The sequence below is a fragment of the Choloepus didactylus genome, chromosome 15 (genome assembly GCF_015220235.1).
Source record: "Choloepus didactylus isolate mChoDid1 chromosome 15, mChoDid1.pri, whole genome shotgun sequence".
NCBI lineage: Eukaryota > Metazoa > Chordata > Mammalia > Pilosa > Megalonychidae > Choloepus > Choloepus didactylus.
In genome coordinates this window covers 88,588,890-88,607,619 of record NC_051321.1, presented here as the reverse complement: position 1 = coordinate 88,607,619, position 18,730 = coordinate 88,588,890, and the positions used below count along the sequence as shown (strand labels likewise).

The 18,730-nt window shown below is 49.9% G+C and overlaps 1 protein-coding gene across 3 annotated transcripts; it reads right to left on the bottom strand.

Moving 5' to 3' along the window:
• Window positions 1–5,567: 5,567 nt before the first annotated feature.
• Window positions 5,568–17,805, bottom strand: LOC119510253 (anthrax toxin receptor-like). 3 transcript variants are annotated; one of them, XM_037804472.1, is made up of 7 exons: window positions 17,511–17,805; window positions 16,850–16,882; window positions 16,002–16,034; window positions 15,087–15,125; window positions 13,756–13,839; window positions 12,253–12,330; window positions 5,568–5,854 (listed from the first exon to the last, which is right to left on the bottom strand). In XM_037804472.1, the coding sequence occupies exons 1-7, from the start codon at window positions 17,652–17,654 to the stop codon at window positions 5,690–5,692; spliced, it is 576 nt and encodes a 191-aa protein (XP_037660400.1). In that variant the 5' UTR covers window positions 17,655–17,805; the 3' UTR covers window positions 5,568–5,689. The 3 variants fall into 3 exon arrangements, with proteins under 3 accessions (XP_037660400.1, XP_037660402.1, XP_037660401.1); XM_037804474.1 differs by lacking the exon at window positions 16,002–16,034; XM_037804473.1 differs by lacking the exon at window positions 16,850–16,882.
• Window positions 17,806–18,730: the final 925 nt, after the last annotated feature.

Below are 18,730 nucleotides of genomic sequence, written 5' to 3'. Positions count from 1 at the left end.
CCTCCAGGGAAACACTGCAGTGTCTTGGTCAAGTTCCCCTCAAATCTCAGGCTTGTGGCTGGCTGATCTGTCAAATGGTGGGAGATGAATCCCAGCTCACAAATGTGGGTGAGGATCCCCTGAGTGCTGGGCAGTCACTGGGGTGGGCCAGGATCTTGTATCCAGGGTGCGTGCCCTTGGTGAGTCTCCCCAGGGATTTTGGCATGACAACCCAGATCCCAAGGACCCTGGGTTCGGCATGGGGGGGTGCTCATAGACACTGAGCCCCTACTCCCCCAGGCACCCAGAGTGTGCAACAAGAGCTGCAGAAGTGAGCCAGGGTGGGCTCAGAGGCCCCAGATCCATCCTGCTTCCTCCCAGGCTGATGGCTGCACTGACTACAGTGTCCTGTGTGGTCAGATGGGGCCATGTCCGAGCTCGCATCAGGGCACGTGACAGGCGGGTCCCTCTCCCCTCTCCATGCCCGTCCCCTCTGGTTGATGGGAAGGGGAGCTTGGAAGAGCCTCCACCTGTCACTGGGCCCTTGTGTGACCACGTGGCAGCCTGCAGTGTCCCCCGTGGCCGGGACCCCCCTGCACTCCAAGTGCGAGAAAGACTTCTGCCCGCTTGGCTGTTTTGTGTGTGGGTCCATTGGTTCCCTCAGCCCATTCTAGCTCCTTCTGGCTCCACAGGGTCAGCTTCACATCTGCTCTTGGAAAACGTGTGTGTTTATCTAAAATAAAGAGTAAGAGTCCCCAGAAGCCTCCTTTTGGACTTTTCTCTTATGTGGCAGCTCAGAGGGAAGATTGTTTCCTCACAACACCCAAGGACCCAGGCAGGAGAGGGGTGCAAAGGGCCGCCCACCTGGAAGGCAGGAGTGACCTGGGGGCTGCATCCCTCCCCCTCATAAGGGTGAGGGTCCCCTGGTGAGTCTCACACCCTCAGGTCAGCCGAGCTAGAACAGGGGTAGGCAGGGTGGAAGAGGGCCCAGGGAGGGGCTGCCAAGGAAACCCTACATTTCAGCCACCTCCTATCAGTTCACTGCAGAAAACAAAGGACAAAGCATGGGGTGTGGCTGGCGAGGGGTCCAATGACCCTCAGGGTGTCCTGTGACCACGCCTTCCAAGGCTGCAGCCACTTCAAACACAGGGGTGAGGAAGTTGTGCTGAGACTTAGCGCCAGCTCATATTGGTTAAAAATAAGAGCTCTGTCAGCATCCATTAAAAAAGGACATGCTGGTTTCAGTTGGGGTTGCAGGAGGCTCCTTACTGGATGGCAGGTTAAATTCTCCAGAGAGAGCCATGGAGTCCCAGAGGTGGACACATGCCATGTTCACATCACACAGGGTAATGTGAGAGCATGCACTTCAGAAACACGCCAGAGCCTTTCAGACTAGGGACTGCCCCTGCCCCAATTATGGACCCTGAAACTTTGCTGAATTCATTTATTAGCTCTATTACTTTTCTTGTGGATTCTTTGGGATTTTCTATGTACAGGCTGTCATCTGTGAACAGTTAATTTTATGTCTTTTTAAAAAATTTGGATGCCTTTTATTTCTTTTTCTTATCTAATTGCTCTGGCTAGAACTTTCAGTACAATGTTGAATAGCAGTGGTGACAGTGGGCATCCCTGTCTTGTTCCAGATCTTAGAGGGAAAGCTTTCCATCATTCATCATTGAGTATGATGTTAGCTGTGAGTTTTTCATAAACACTCTTTAGCATGTTGAAAAGTTCCCTTCTCTTCCTATTTTTCTGAGTTTTTCATTATAAAAGGGTGTTCGCTTCTGTCAAATGTCTCTTCTGTGTCAAATGAGATCACTGTGGGTTTTTTCCCTTTATTCTACTAATGTGGTGAATTTCTTTGATTTTCTTATGTTGAACTGGCCTTGTGTTCCTGGGATAAATCCTGCTTAGTCATGGTGCATAATAATTTCAATATGCAATTAGATTCGATTTGCCAGTGTTTTGTTGAGGGTTTTCATACCCACACCCATAGGAAAATTAGTCTGTAATTTTCTTTTTTTTGTGAGGTCTTTCTCTGGCTTTGGTATCAGAGTAATCATAGTCATAGGGTGAGTTAGAAAGAGATGCTTCCTCTTCAAATATTGGAAGAGGTTGAGAAGAATTGGTTTCAATTCTTCTTTGAATGTTTGGTAGAATTCACCAATGAAGGCATCTGGTCCAGGACTTTTATTTTTTGGAATTATTGATTTAATCTCTGTACTTGCTTACAGGTCTGTTAAAATCTTCTATTTCTTCTGGAGTCCATTTAGGTATATTGTGTTTCCAGGAATGAGCCATTTCATCAAGGTTATCTAATTTGTTGGTGCATAATTGTTCATAATATTCTCTTGTAATCCTTTTAATTTCTGCAAGATCAGTAGAAATGTCCCCCTTTCATTTATGATTTTCTTTTCTTTGTCAGTCTAGCTAAATGTCTGTAAATTTTATCTTTCATAGAACAACTTTTGGTTTTATAGATTCTCTCAATTGTTTTTCTACTCTGTATTTCACTCATCTCTGCTCCAATGTTTATAAATTTCTTACTTCTACTAACTTTAGGCTCTTCTTTTTCTAATTCCTCAAGATGTGAAGTTCATTTATGGATTTGAGATCAGCACTTTAAATATGTTAAGTCACTGTTTTCACTTCCATGGCTTCTGGTGAGAAATTGGCAATTAATCTTATGGAGGACCCCTTGCATACTTCCCTCTTGCTTTTAGGATCCTCTGTCTGGCCTTTGAGAGTTTGACTATAATGTGTCACAGTGTGGATCTCTTAGAGTTTATCCTATTTAGAATTGAGCTTCTTGGATGTCTATAGTCACATCTTTCATCATATTTGGGAATTTTTCATCCATTATTTCTTCAAATATATATTATTTTGTCTCTTTCTCTTTCTCTTCTGCTCTGGAACTCCCATATGTTGCTATGCCTCATTATGTCCCACAGGTCTCTTAGATTCTGCTCACTTTTTCCCATTCTTTTTAATTTTTTCTCCTCAGCCTGAATAATTTCAATTTTCTTGTTTTCAAGTTTGCCAATTCTTTCTTCTGCCTGCTAAAATTTGTTGATGAACCTCTCTAGTGAGTATTTAATTTCAGTTACCACACACTTTATGAGAACTGGTTCTGTTCCTTTTTAAAATTTCAAACTCCTCCTTTTGCTTACATATCACTTTTCTGATTTCTTTTACTTCTTTTCCATGTTTGATCTCATTGAACTTATTTATGAAAGTTAACTTAATGTCTTTGATTTGTAATTCCAATACCCAGCCTTCCTCAGGGGCAGTTTCTGTCATTTTATTTTATTTTGTCCTTTTAATGGGCCATAATTTCCTGTTTGTATGACTTGTGATTTTTTTGTTGAAGTCTGGACATTGGCTATTTTGACATGTTAACTTGGGAAGTCAGATTCTGTCCTGTCCCCAAGGTTCTTGGATTTTTTGTTTGTTGATTATTGAAGGTGGTAGTGCAGATTGACTCTGTGTTGAGGGTCTCCTTCCACACTTATAATGAGCTCTCATATGCCAGCCCACACTGAACAATTAGTTCTCCAGTCTTTCCACATGCACTAGTTTCAAAAATTCCCTGGCATGCACAAATTTTCTTTGGTGCCCCAGCATCCCCTCTAAAACAGAACACCACCCTCCCCTCCCTGCCCCCAATTTTCTACCTGGATCTAAGACACCTTTTTTCCCCATGGGTCCACTGTACCTTGCTTTCTTCCCTATGACCTCTCTGTGCTGCTTCCTCATGCTGCTTTTCTACCCAGTGTCTCCACCCTGCTTCATCACCCAGTTTCTCCACCTAGCTTCTCCACCCAGCTTCTCCATCTTGTGTACTTTCCACATTAGGCAAAACCAATGATGACCTTGAGTCAGTCCTTCATGAGCGAGTGGGTGGACATGCAGATGCACTAAAGGGGACCCACTGCATGAACCTGTGCTGCCACACAGACCCTTCATCTGATGGTTGCTGTTCACTACTGAATGATGTCCAGAGTTCTGGGAGAGTTGGTTCCAACCATTGCAACTTGTTTTTTCACTGTTTGGGGGAAAGAGGATGGCATTCACCCAGAGCATCTTACCCTACCATCTTTGCTGATGTCACCTCCCTTAACCCCTTCTTTCCTAATAAAAAGGCATCACATCCCTTTCTTAGCATCATGAGTACAATAAGCATGTTATCCCTGATTCGCAGAACACCTGTGATCCCCAGCCTGCTTTTCCAGCACTCCATGCATCTGTGCATTGTGACATGGCCACCCAGGGAACATTTGTACAGGGGTCAGTAAAGGCCATCTAGACATGCAGGGACACAGCTGGGGCCACAAATGAACTGCCAAGTCCCATCCGCAGGGCTTCAAGTTCTGCCCCACAGTCCTGACTCTGACCTGTGCCTGGCATTTTGTCATGGGAATGACCTTCCTCTACCCAACTTGGGAGACCATTTGCTGGCAGACAGGACAGGCCTGGGAGGGTGTGGTGGGAAGTGCTCTCTCCACCCCCATCCTGGGACCTGGCTGGACACAAATGGGGTTAGAAGCTCAGCTGCACAGGAGGGTCTGGGGCAGGGAAGTGGGTGGGGGCTCCCAAAAGAAACAACAACTCCCAGACATGAATGCTTTGAAGATTACAAGTTATGTGACTTAGGGTAAGTTTGCAAATATTCCCCACATACAAACATATATGCACCTCCAGAAAAACTTTGGTCTTCAAAAACAGGAGAAATTATGCTTATCTCCCTCAGTAGTCATCTGACTCAACCAATATTGATTAAACACCAAAACCTGCCATAGTTTTCCCTGTTCTTGCCTTACAGTGACTCACCTGAAAGGTAGAGCTGTAGCATTCAAGAGGATGGGGACTGGGGTTCAGAGTAGTTTAGTTTCTTAACTAGGAAGATTGTTTGGAATGACAGGCTGTCCTCAGTCACAGCCACCTTTGGAGACCCTCTGGAGGGGCTCAGGGACCCTGTGCCAGTTCCCAGGGACCCGTGGGCCTGGTGATTGGGCAGTTACATGGAGACTGTGGGCTCACACCTGGGGGGAAGATGTTGCATGCTAAAACTCATCCTTGTTCCTTGCCAGGCATGGATTCTCCAACAGTGGCAGCTGGAACACAGATGGGGGCCACTTTTCTTCTCTAGAGGAGTGGAGAGGACCTGATGAAATTCCCCTGGGAATGAGGACAGTTTGGGGCACCAGGACAGAGAAGTCACACTCCAAGCTCATGTCCTTTGGGGATTCTCACCTCCTTTTCTGACATATTCAGAATTGGGGAAGCCAGAATTGGAAATGCAGGACACAGAGTGAAGGAGATGAGAAATTCAAATGTTTCTCTTAGCAAAACATTTGGGGGTGGGAGGAAACACAGGATTGGATTCATGTGTCAAATGCTCTTTGGGCTGTTCTCAAAGAGCAGAATTTGGCAAGAGACCCCCCACATCACAGCCCCTGGAGGCAGATGAAAACAAGGATGCTGCTAGGGGCACAGTCTGTGTCCAGCACCCACGGGACCCCTGGATGCTTTTTCCAGCAGATGTAGCATAAACACATCTCGTTCAGGACAGCAACTCTCACCAGCTAATGAACTCTTTTAATAATCAGCATAAATGCCAGCACCATTGACTGTAAACTGTGGGTCCAGCTCAGCAAGCTTAACCATCTTAACTGCTTGGCACTTCAGCTTTTGGGCTTTGGGGGTAGGGCTACCAAAGGGCAAGCAGGGAGTGCCCAGGAGCTGGGAGGGATGAGTGGCAGCATCCTGGAGGGCTGGGAGTAGGAGGGCAGAGAGCGGCAACACTGTGGGCAGATGGGGAAGGACAGACCATCGGCATGCCTGGGATCTCTGCTGGAGTGGAGAGGCACCTCCCCTGTGGGGTGGAAGAAGAGACAGAAGGTCATGGAGAAGACATTCCATCTGGGAGCACAGGCTGTGGTTCCCTTGGTCTGGGGGGTTGGCTCGGGACCCACCTGGACCATAGACAGGGATTTTGTTGATGTTTGTCCCCTCCCTGGGGTGCTGGCCTCCAGCCTCAATCCTCACTTGGGGATGAGATTTGACCACCACCCTTCTGCCCTCTCCAGGGAGCCTTAGGTGTTCTGACCTCTGACCTTGCTGCTCCCCCATGACCTGGGAGCCTTCAGAACAAGGGTGAAGACTGACTTCCCTCCAGTGCCCCGTATTGCCCAGCTTGGGCCTCAGCACCTGAAGACCCTCAGTGAGTGCCTACTGAAGGGTGACCCAGATGGGCTCAGAGGCTCCCTGGGCCAGGGTGGGGACTGCAGGAGGCTGATGGGTGGGCCCCAGAGGCAGGAGCCCCAGTGGACCCTAAAGGCAGAGGGACCTGCCCCACTGTTTTGTGAGGAAGATGATCGAGACCCTCCAGGACAGACAGCAGTATCTGTCCATCTGTGGCATCCACTGGTCTGATTTTACTGTCATCTCTGCCCCTCCCCACATTGGGCTTGCAAAGGACCCCAACCTTTACCAAAGACCCCCAAAAGTGCCAGGGAGAGTGCCTGGAGGAAGAGTCTCCCCACTCCTTCATGCAGCACACCTGGGAGAAGAGAGACCACCCAGCCTCCCCCAGACCCCAGCTCACTTCCAGCAAGCAGTTTCTCAAAGACCACAGAAATTGCTTTTAAACAAAACCCACTCCTAGTCCCCAAGGTAGGCAGGCCTCAGCAGTAGTGGCCAAGAAAAGGCCCCCAGTGTGATCCTTGTCCACCATCCTTAGTCCCGCACCAGGGGCCACCATCTTGCATGTCCACACAAACCTTCAGTCTTTCCTGTTTGTGAACTTTGAGGCTGTCAGGTGCCAAACACTGAGCAAAGTCTGAAAACCAAGGCTGTCCCTGCTCTTGGGGAAGTTCCCATTTTGGTGGCTGAATATTGGCCCCCAAGGATGACTAGGTCCTCATTGTGTGAACCCTAAATGTACCTTGTGGCAAAAGGGACTCTGCAGGTGTGGGGAAATGCAGGACCTTGAGATGGGGGGAGAATCCTGGACGTTCCAGATGGGCCCTAAATGTCATTGCAAGGCCCTTGTAAGAGGAAGGCAGAATGAGGTTTGACTACACGAGAAAAGCAGTAAGATGCTGGAAGCAGAGAGACACCTGAAGATGCTACAGTGCCAGCTTTGTAAAAGGAGGAAGGGTCCATGGAAGGCATGGAAAGAAGCTTTGGAAGCTAGAAAAGGCAAGCAACCAGCTTCTCCCCTATAGCCTCCAGAGGGAGGGCTGCCCTGCCAACCCCTTGATCAGCAAAGAAAAGCCATTAAACCACTGAGTTTGTGTAATTTGTCAAAGCAGCCATAGGAAAGTGACACATTTGCCCAGGATGGTCAGGCAGAAAACCCACGATAAAATTACAGACCCCGCAAACCACTGAAGAAAATGCTGGTTTTAGATTTCCAAGTATGTAGCCACTTAAGATTCATTGTGGATCTAGGAGTGACATCAGTAAGATGGTGGAGTGAGATGCTTCAGGTTCCATTTCCCCCAACTAATCTTCAAATGACAAGCAAAAACTGGCAGAACCATCTTCCTTAGAACTCTGGAAAATGTTTAAGGGTTGCAGTGATTGCATAAGCACTGAATCAAGGAAAAGGACACTAAAAACAGGAGGAAATCCTCATGGCACTGTTGCTGGCCTTCCTGTACCCCTAATTTTTCAGTTCAGTGTACGTAATAGTGTTCATGTGTGTCTGTGCCAATCTGTTTCATGGCATCCTGAAGGACTGAAGCAGGACACTCCTTTCTGGCTCACCATCCAAGAACTTTACCTGCTTGCAGAAAGAGCTCACAGACAGCTAAATCAGTCTAAGAACCACTGCCATCTTTGGAAAAGGATAAACAGCTTTAAGATATATGATGCAGTGTCACAACTGGAAGGAAGGACTATTTCCTAGAGAGAAATAGGATTTGGATCTGTGTAAATGGGGGAATTCCTAAGGACAAAAGTGCATGTGCAGGACAAGATCCATACTCATAAAAACTGGAGTGGATCCTGTGATCTTGCCTTGGTCTGTTTTTCAAGTCTATTTTTAGGAGGGCTGAACTCTGAATGACCACACCAACCAACCAACAGAGCCAATTTGTGTATACCTGGAAAGGATTTTTTGCTTGTTTGTTTTTGTTAGCTCCTTGAATTCAAGGAAATCTCTGCCATAAACTAGTTGGATACAAACTTAAGGAACAGAAAGTCTAGGGATTTAATTTCAGGTTTAACACATTAAACTATTAAAATACCCAGTGCACAACTGAAGATTACAAGCTAGACAAAGAAACAGGAATTGATGGCTCATTCATAGACACAAGATAAAACATCAGAAACCATTAACAAATAAGACTTGATTTGGGGCACCAAAGATTTCCATAAAGTGATCCTAAACATGCCCAAGGAGCTAATGGAAAACAAGGATAAAGAACTAAAGGATATCATGAAAATGATATATGAAGAAAATGAGAATTTCAATAAAGAGAAATTATAAAAAGGAACCAAACAGGATTACTGGGACTGAAGGCCACAATAATGGAAATGAAAAATTCCTTTGATGGGCTCAAAAGCAGATTGGATCTAGAAGAAGAAAGAATCTGTGAATTTGAAGATAATATGATTGAAATTATTTAGGCTGAGGGACAGAAAGGAAAAGAATGAAGAAAAGGGAACTGAGAGACTAAGAGACTTGTGGGACATCAAGTGCACCACTGTATGCAGAATGGGATTCCCAGAAGAAGACAGAGAGAAAGGGGCAGAGAGAATATTTGAAGAAGTAATGCATGAAGACTACCCAAATTTAAGGAAAGACATGCATATACACATCCAAGAATTACAATGAACTACAAACAGGATAAACTCAAAATGATCCACAACTGCACATATTATGAAAGTGTTGAATGCCAAAGATAAAAAGAGAATTCTGAAAATGGCAAGAGGGAAACAACAAATCATGTACAAGGGAGACTCAAATAAGATTAAGTGCCAATTTCTCATCAAAAACCATGGAGGCAAGAAGGCAGCAGGATGACATAGTTTTGACTGTCTTTCAAAAATGAGGGAAGGATTAAGAAATTCCAAGATAAACAAAAGCAGAGGCAGTTTGTCACTTTTAGATTTACACTACAAGAAGTACTAAAGGGAGTTCTTCAGATTGAAAGCAAAAGGTCACTCAACATTAGATCAGAACTGTATAAAATAAAGATCTCTCACAAAGCTAACTACATAGTTAATTATAAACATCAGTGCTTTTGTGTTTTTTGTTTATACTTCCAATTTTTACTTCTTACAGGATCCAAAATGCAAATACATAAAAGCAATGATAAACCTATGGTTTGGGACACAATGTATAAAGATATAATTTGTGACAACATAAAATAAAGGGTGTGAGTGGGACAGAGGGCTAAAGAACAGTTTGTACATGCTGTTAAAATTAAGTTGGTATTAAACTAAACAGGATTGTTAAAGATTTAGAATGTTAAATTTAAGACCCAAGATAACTACAATATATATCAGAAGAATATACATGGAAGAAAATGAGAAAGAATTCTAACTGGTTCAAGGTGAAAGGTCAAATAAACACAAAAGAAGGCAGTGAGGAAGAATTGAGGAACAAAAAAGGAATAAGAATTACAAAATCCAAATAACAAAATGGTAGAAGAAGATCCTGAAATATCAGTAGTTACTTTAAATGTAAATGGGTTTAAACTCTCTACATAAAAGGCAGAAATTGGAAGAGTGGATAAAAGCACATGGCCCAATTATATGTGGCTAATAAGAGATTCTCTTTAAATTCAGACACAAGTAGGATTAGAGATCCAGTGTGGTTATACTAATAAAGCATACTAATGTACCAATATACTATACTAATATCTGATAAAACAGACAAAGTAAAAAACTGTTACCAGGATCAAAGGAAATACAGTACATATTGACAAAAGGGTCAATTCATCAAGAAGTATTCATCTGTGCACCCAGCAGCAGAGCTGCCAAATATGTGAAGCAAATATGGATAGATTTGAAGGGAAAAGCAGACAGTTCTTCATTAATAGTAGAAGACTTTCATATACCACTTCCAATAATGATTAGAATCTCTAGACTGAAGAGAATGGGTGACTTGAATAATAATACTCTAAACCAACTAGACTTGACAAATAGAGAATACTTCTCCCCCAAACAGCATAATACACATTATTCCCAAGTGCATATGGATCTTACTGTAGAATAGACAGTATCTTAGGCAATGCATTCACAGACATCATACCAAAAGCATGAGCAGCAGCAAGAAAAGAAAAATTAGATTAAATGGATTTCTTCAACATTTAAAACATTTGTGCATCAAAGGATATTATTGAGAAAGTGAAAAGACAATCTACAAAATTGAAGTAAACATTTGGAAACCATATAGCTAACTGATAAGGGCTTGATATCCAGAATATATAAATAAATCCTACAACTTAACAACAAAAAAACAAACCACCCTATTAAAAAATGGGCAAAGAACTTGAATGTACATTTCTCAAAAGAAGATATACAATTGACCAATAAGCACATGAAAAGATGTTCAATATTGCCAACCATTAGGGAAATGCAAATCAAAACCAGAATGAGATACCATACCTTACACTCATTAGAATGGCTTTAATTAAAAAGAAAACAGAAAGTTACAAGTTCTGGCAAGGAAGTGAAGAAACAGGAACTCTCGTACATAATTGGTGGGAATGAACATGGTGCAGATGTTGTGGAAAGCAGTTTGGTGGTTCTTCGAAAAGATAAACATAGAAGTATCATATGACCTGGCAATCCCACTTCTAGGTATAAACTCCAAAGAACTGAAAGCAGGGAGTCAAACAGACATTGGTACACCAGCATTCAGTGCACCATTATTCACCATAACCAAAAGGTGGGAACAACCCAAGTGTTCATCAACAGATGAATGAACAAACAAAATGTGGTACATACATACAATGGATTATTATTCACCCTTAAAGAGGCATGAAGTTCTGACACATGTGACAACATGGATGAAACTTGAAGACAGACATTGAGTGAAATAAGCCAGAAACCAAAGGATAGATACTGTGTGATCCCACTTATATGAATTAGAACATGCAAAATCATAGTGACACAAATGAGAGTACATATTTAAAGGGGTGAGGGAAGAGGGAATGGGGAATTAAAGTATAATGGGTGTAGGGTTTCTGTTTGGCATGATGAAAACAGTTCAGCAAATGATGGTGATGAGGGTAGCACAACATCGTGGATGTGATTCATGCCACTGAACGGTTTGCTTTGGAGGGGTTGAGAAGGGGAATTTTAGGTTGTATATATGTTACTGCAATTAAAAAAGAGAAGGAGAGCTAAAAAGACAATGGCAATTAAATGCAATACATGATCCTGGACTGGACTTAATAATGGGGGAGAAGATGTCTAAAAGAACATTATTTGGACACTTGAAAAAATTGGAATATAGACTAAAATCCACAAATGTTTGGCACGTACACATTACACTATAGAAAGAAGCACTTTACAGAAATTTCCAATGATCATCCTGGCAGTGAGTACAAACATGGGCTCTGCAGCAGGACAAGCCTGGGATCAATTTTAAAGTTCTGCCACCTCTCTCCATCACCTGTAATGCAGAGCCCACCACTAAACGTCAGAACCTCAGTGTCCACATCAGGGAGGTACAGAACAGTGACCGCTTTGTGAACAAGTAGGCAGGTGGGCCCAGAAGTTAGGTTCCAGCCCCAGGCCAGTGGACAGCTGAACTGATTGCTTCCTGGCTGTAAAATGTCAGGGAAGTTACATAAGTTTTTAGAGCCTCAGCAATGTAGTTCATGCATGATTTCAAGGCAAGGATAGAGGAAGTTTCTTTACAACCTGGTAAAAACCAGTTAGGGTTGGCCAGAAAACACTAGGGGTGGGATAAACTGCCTCCCACTCCTGTGCCCCGAGTGTCCCACCAGGGCCCATCTCTCAGATGGCATAAAGCCAGCAGGCCCACAGGGCTAGACGTGCACGGGGAAGGGACAGGAGCCAGGACCACTAGAGCCGATGGCCTCCATTCCCCAGAGACTGCAACAAAGAGCAAGCTGGTGGCCACGTCAGACCCTGCCTGGATGCACCCAAGCCCATTCCCCAGGGCTGGACCCTCTGTCCTGGCAGGGGCTGGGCACAGCTTCCTGACCCACCCATGGGCGACTGTCATGAGTGAAAGGCACTGGCAGGGGCTGTTCCACCCGCAGGGAGCCTCCCACGCCTGCTCACCATCTCGGACGAGGGCTTCATCGTTTGCACTGGTTCACAATCTTGATTAATAAGAAACCACAGGTGGTCCTGCTCGCCCTGCAAAGAAGACGTGGCGTGAGGAAGCTGCAGGCATGGATGGAATGTCCGGAAAGCATCAGGGACCCCTGGCTGGGCCCCAAGAACACGCACCAAGTCCTGGGGGCAGGAGCCTGGCAGCCAGGGTGTTTGCGGGAAGCAGGGGCAGGGGGAGGGGGTCACTGTAGGTCACAGTCTTAGAATCTGGAACAAAACTATTTTTGTTGGGGAGAGGGGAGAATTCAGGGGCTCCTTTTAGAGGACAAGTTCAGAAATTGGAGGAGCTACATGAGGAAGGATGAGGGGTTCCTGAGGGGGAACATGAGAGGGGCATGGGGGTCTGGGCAGGAGCTCAAGGAGGGGGAGGGAGGCCTGAACAGGGGAGGGGCTGACCAAGGAGAGGGGCAGGTGGGAAGAGGTGAGAGGTCCATGCCCGGCTCTGGGGCAGGTTCCTGACCCTGGGGGTGGAGAAAGAGAGAGAACAGTCCAGAAAGGAGCCTGGGCCAGGGGAGGACACAGCACCTTGGGGGGCCTGACCCGGCCAGGGCAGGGGGTGCCTGTGCCCTGCAGGCTGGAGCAGGTCACCGGGTCAGGACAGGGGCAGGGCTGGCTGTTCTGGGGCCTTCCGGGGCCCCAGGGGAGCGAGCAGCCCAGGAGGGAGCACTGGGTGGGCCACAGAGCAGACGCAGGAGCCGGACAGGGGGAGGCCGGGCCAGGCAGAGACTCGGGTCTTGCCCCCTCCACACCAGCCACCAGGGCCCTCTCCAGCCACACCGCCCCATTCCCTTCAGCCTGGCTGAGCTCTCCTGACCCGGGGAGGGGGTGGGTAGCACGTCCTGGGGACGGGGGTCCCTGGTGGTGAAAGGCTTGGACGTGGGTTCCCAGGTCACACACCCCAGCTCAGGTCACTGGGGTTTGGGGCTTCTCCCCCTGGGCCCCCCTCCAGGCAGCCCTGGTCCCCGTGTCACCGGCCATGAGGCCAGCAGCCGGCTCTGGGCCTCACTCTGCCTTAAAGGGCCACGGTCAGGGTCGGGCAGCCAGGACACTTCTGGAGAGTAGTACGGATGTTGGCAATGGCTGCTCAGGACTTCTCTTTATTTCTCTGACCCGGTCAGCCCTCTTTGTGATTCGTCTGTTTTCCCTCCACCCGCTGGCCTGAGTTTGAAACCTGAGCCACCGCAGAGCTGAGGACTACAGCACCTGTGGGCCTGCTGCCAGCACCCAGAGACCAGGTGGGGGTGGGGGGAGCCAGGCCCTGGGCACCCTCGCAGCACCTGGGGGCTCAACCCTCCTGCTTTGGTCCACCCCCGGCCCCCAGCCCCCAGGGATAGAGTCAGGCACCCAGGATACTCGCCTGCCCCTAGCACAGCCTTCCGGCCAGGCCTGTGCACCCTGAGCCATCACCCTCTCCCCTGCCCCAGCCAGGAGTGAGGGGCACCCTCCTACCTCCGTGTGCCTTGAGCAGCTATTTCTGGAGCATCCACAGCAAGGGAAAATCATGATGGGACACTGCGGCCCGCGCACTTTCTCCTGGGAAGAGAAGCACAGTCATCTGTCTGCTCCTGGTTGATGGAGCTGGGGTGACCTGGTGCAGCCACTCAGCAAACATTTGTGAATGAATGAAAGAAAAACTGCACGAGGTGTGAGGGGCCCGGGATTCCCATCAAGTAGCCCCCAGGCCACAGTGAGCACCCTCTGGGGCAAACAAGCCAACCCCTCTGGCCTTGCATGTGTGGCTCATCCCCCAAATGCCAGCAAATCTCCCCTCTCCCCTCTCCCCTTTCTCCTCCTGAGGCCCCCCTGGTGGCAGGGGCTTTGCCTTGAGGCTGTGCCCTGTGCTGGGGACTGAATCATGCACCCCAGAAATGAGGTGTTCCAGACTCCATCCATGTTCCTCTGGGGGCAAGCCCATTTGTAAATAGAAACTATGAGGTTACTAGTCAAAGTTGGCCACAGAGAACCTGTGTGGGCCATTGCCCAAATTACTGGAGGCCTCATAAAGAGAGGACATTTGGACTCCATCAGTCAGAGGAAACCCAAAACCAGAAGTCAGCGGAAGCCATGGGAAGAGACCAAGGACACAGCCCTGTGGCAGGGGCAGAGAGGCCAGTCAGGGAACCCCAAGGATGGCGGCAAGCAAGCACCAGGATGCTACAGACTCCAGGAGGAAGCATGGCCTGGCGAGACCTTGATTTTGCCTTCTGGTCTCCACAACCCAGAGAAACTAAATTCCTGTTGAAGCCAACTGGAGGTGGTACTTGTCATCGCAGCCTCGGTAAATGAGGACACCAGGTCCTGGGTGCTGCCAGGGGTTCGTGCACGGGCAGGTGACTCCCCTGCAGCCACCGGATGGTCTTTGAAAGGTCTGATTCCCAAGGTCCATGCTGGGCAGCTCCGGGCAGCACGGCCTGCTCAGAGCAGAGCCCGGGTCCCACAGCCCAGTCCCCTGAACCTGGGCCCCTGATCCTGGGTCCCCTGGGTGGGTCCCCCTCACATCTCTGTGCTAGGTAAGGGTGCCTCACCCTCCTCAGCCCTGCAGGCCCTACAGGCTGACCCCAGCCAGGCCCCTCCACCCTACCAGGGGACAGGGATTAAGGCAAGGACACAGCAAGAGCCAGGAGCCTTTCCCTGCCCCTGGCACCGTCCTCTTTTTTCTGGCTCCTTGCACAGGGAAGTAGCCGCTCCTGGGTCAGGGAGGGCCAACATCTCTTCAGGCTACTGGAAGGCTCAGTGCACAACAGACCTGCTCACAAGAGGATGGCGGAGCCAAGACTTACCTTAGGCGGTGGTGGTGGTGGTGGTGATGGCTTTTTGAGCTAGAATGATAAAAAGACAGAAATTTGCCCTCAGCATCTGCGGGCAGGATGGGAACCTGGTCTGGAGCCACAGGGCAGACCATAGAGCAGAACACAGGTTAGAGCACAGGGCAGACCAGGGTTAGACCACAGGTTAGACCACGGGGCAGACCAGGGTTAGACCACAGGTTAGACCATGGGGCAGACCTGGGTTAGACCACAGGTTAGAGGATGGGGCAGACCAGGGTTAGACCACAGGTTAGACCATGGGGCAGACCAGGGTTAGACCACAGGTCAGAGCATGGGGCAGACCATCATTAGACCACAGATTAGACCGTGGGGCAGCCCAGGCTTAGACCATGGGTTAGACCATGGGGTAGACCAGGGTTAGAGCACAGGTCAGACCACAGGGCAGCACAGGGTTAGACCACAGGTTAGATCAGGGTTAGACCACAGGTTAGAGCATGGGGCAGACCAGGGCTAGACCACAGGTTAGACCATGGGGCAGACCAGAGTTAGACCACAGGTTAGACCACGGGGCAGACCAGAGTTAGACCACAGGTTAGAGGATGGGGCAGCACAGGTTAGACCACAGGTTAGACCACAGGTTAGACCAGGGTTAGACCACAGGTTAAACCACAGGGCAGACCACGGTTAGACTACAGGTTAGACCACAGGCTTTGGTGTTTAAACCTTGGCTTATGATGCCTATGGTGCTGTGGATAGCAAGGGTGCCCCTGAGCCTCAGTTTCTCTATTTGTCATGGGGACCTGGAGGGCTGGGTGCACACCAGGCAGGCTGAGGGGCCCAGTCCCTGATGGAGGCACAGCACCCAGCAGGGTCATTGTCAGCCCAAGCATCTTGTGGAGACGGGATGATAAAAAGACAGAAACTTACCCTCAGCATCTGCAGGCAGGATGGGAACCTGATCTGGAGCCACAAGGCAGACCATAGAGCAGAACACAGGTTAGAGCACAGGGCAGACCAGGGTTAGACCACAGGTTAGACCACGGGGCAGACCAGGGTTAGACCACAGGTTAGACCATGGGGCAGACCTGGGTTAGACCACAGGTTAGAGGATGGGGCAGACCAGGGTTAGACCACAGGTTAGACCATGGGGCAGACCAGGGTTAGACCACAGGTCAGAGCATGGGGCAGACCATCATTAGACCACAGATTAGACCATGGGGCAGCCCAGGCTTAGACCATGGGTTAGACCATGGGGTAGACCAGGGTTAGAGCACAGGTCAGACCACAGGGCAGCACAGGGTTAGACCACAGGTTAGATCAGGGTTAGACCACAGGTTAGAGCATGGGGCAGACCAGGGCTAGACCACAGGTTAGACCATGGGGCAGACCAGAGTTAGACCACAGGTTAGACCACGGGGCAGACCAGAGTTAGACCACAGGTTAGAGGATGGGGCAGCACAGGTTAGACCACAGGTTAGACCACAGGTTAGACCAGGGTTAGACCACAGGTTAAACCACAGGGCAGACCACGGTTAGACTACAGGTTAGACCACAGGCTTTGGTGTTTAAACCTTGGCTTATGATGCCTATGGTGCTGTGGATAGCAAGGGTGCCCCTGAGCCTCAGTTTCTCTATTTGTCATGGGGACCTGGAGGGCTGGGTGCACACCAGGCAGGCTGAGGGGCCCAGTCCCTGATGGAGGCACAGCACCCAGCAGGGTCATTGTCAGCCCAAGCATCTTGTGGAGACGGGATGATAAAAAGACAGAAACTTACCCTCAGCATCTGCAGGCAGGATGGGAACCTGATCTGGAGCCACAAGGCAGACCATAGAGCAGAACACAGGTTAGAGCACAGGGCAGACCAGGTTTAGACCACAGATTAGAGCATGGGGCAGACCAGGGTTAGACCACCCACCCCGTGTAGCCCTCACAAGCTGTGATCCCTTCGGGGACAGTCCCCTCCCAGGCCTTCCCTCCTCACAGCTCCTCCTGAGCAGAGACCGACTGCATGTCCTCTGTGGGTGCCCTCCCCTGCACACCCTGCTCTCTTCTTTCTTCCTCCAGCTCTCGGGGAAGGCTCCTCCCAGACCCACTCACAGACTTCTGACCCCTGACCCCAGGAGCACTCATCTCTGTCCCCGTGCACCTGCTCTGCTCCACACTGACCACTTGCCGCCCCCCCAGGAGGGTTGAGTGTCCCCATCACCTACCGTCCAGACCCCAGACTGTGGGCACCGGGACAGGCCTGGCCCAGAGGGCAGAGCATCCTCAGGATGCCCCATGGCAGCCAGGAAAGGAGGCTGGGAGCTGCCCAGGTTCCCTCTGGGCTCCAGTGTGGGGAGGACAGAGCCTGTGCTTCGGGGGGCTCCTGGGACCACCTGGCAGCTGGCAGGACTTGCCCCCGGGGTAGGGGGCGGCTGAGGAGGGGCACTCACCAGTCTGGACTCGTAACAGGTGATGAACGGCATCAGCAGCATGGCCAACAGCATGACCATGGCGGCGACCAAGTAAATCTGGGTGTATTTGTTGGACAATTTGGTCACAATCACCATGGGAGCCATGGTGGTAGTCGTCTCCATGGTCGTTTCAGGGTAAGGCTCGAGTGGGTCTGTTGCGGGGGTCTTTGGTGAGGTCTTGGTGGTAGGGGGTGCTCTGGTGCTACGGAGTCTTCTGGTGCTGCGGACGGGGGCAGGACTCTGGTTCTTTCCCTGTGGAAGGGCCACGGTCACTGTCCAGCTGGCTGGGCAGAGAATGGGGGTGGCCGAGGGCTGGGCTGGGTCTGGGTCCCCTCCAGGCTCCTACCCACTGGCATTCCACCTGGATCCTCTTCCCCTCAGGCTGCCCACCACAAGGGACCACCAGGGTCCAGGAGGCGAGGGCCGGGTGCCCCAGATCGTGGACACTGACTCCGGCCCTGCTCCAAGCCCCTGCGCCAGAGCCCAGCAGGGACCGTCTAAAGGACCCAACCCCAAGTGTACACCTTGGCTGACAGTGGAGGGGGTTGTGAGGACACAAACGGTACAGGGACACAGATGGGTGAGGGACAGGTGGCTGGAGGTGGCTGAGAGGCCTGGCATGGACAGCAGGCCCTCTCCGCATGTCCCACAGCCCCTCCTGGCTCTGCAGCCTTGGGTGATGCTCCTCGGGCCCACTGAGCCTCAGGGTCCCTCCCTCCCTGGGGAAGAGGCCGGCCCTGCCTGGAGGGCTCCTGGGAGGCTGAGGGAGGGTCCACAGGAAGCAGATGCTGAGCCAGGGTGTGGGGGGCTTAGGAAGGGGCAGGCTTCTCATCATGGTTATTCCTCATTAGGGGCCTGGGCTGCCCACCAGAAGCGAGGGGCAGGGAAGCCCCCTCCAGAGGCAGGCTGCCTGCGGGGAGAGCCCCGGGAGCCCGAGCCCCAGGGCAGCCCCCGCCTCTATGCAGGTTGTGTCCAGGGCAGGCTGGGGTCCTGCTGGGCAGGGGGTGGGGATGCGGTTTGCTGGTCTGTGAGCAGGTGAGCAGGGACCAGCGAGGGAGGCACGGGGGTCTGTGTGCGGGTCGGGAATTGTTAGCTGCTCTTTGTGTCTCCGGGGCTGGTCCCGGACCCAGGGCAATGGCGTCAGGACCCCCTCTCGCCCAAGGTCGGCTGCCTGGTACAAGATGCCCACTCGACATCAA

What these genes read in the sequence shown, in the direction of transcription:
- LOC119510253 (XM_037804472.1), bottom strand. Translation starts at nt 17,654, where the DNA reads ATGGAGACGACTACCACCATGGCTCCCATGGTGATTGTGACCAAATTG. An exon ending in CCTGCCTGCAGATGCTGAGG is followed by an intron (nt 16,035 to 16,849) that starts GTAAGTTTCTGT and finishes TTGTGGCTCCAG; the next exon opens with ATCAGGTTCCCATCCTGCCT. An exon ending in GCTGCTCAAGGCACACGGAG is followed by an intron (nt 12,331 to 13,755) that starts GTAGGAGGGTGC and finishes TCTTCTTTGCAG; the next exon opens with GGCGAGCAGGACCACCTGTG.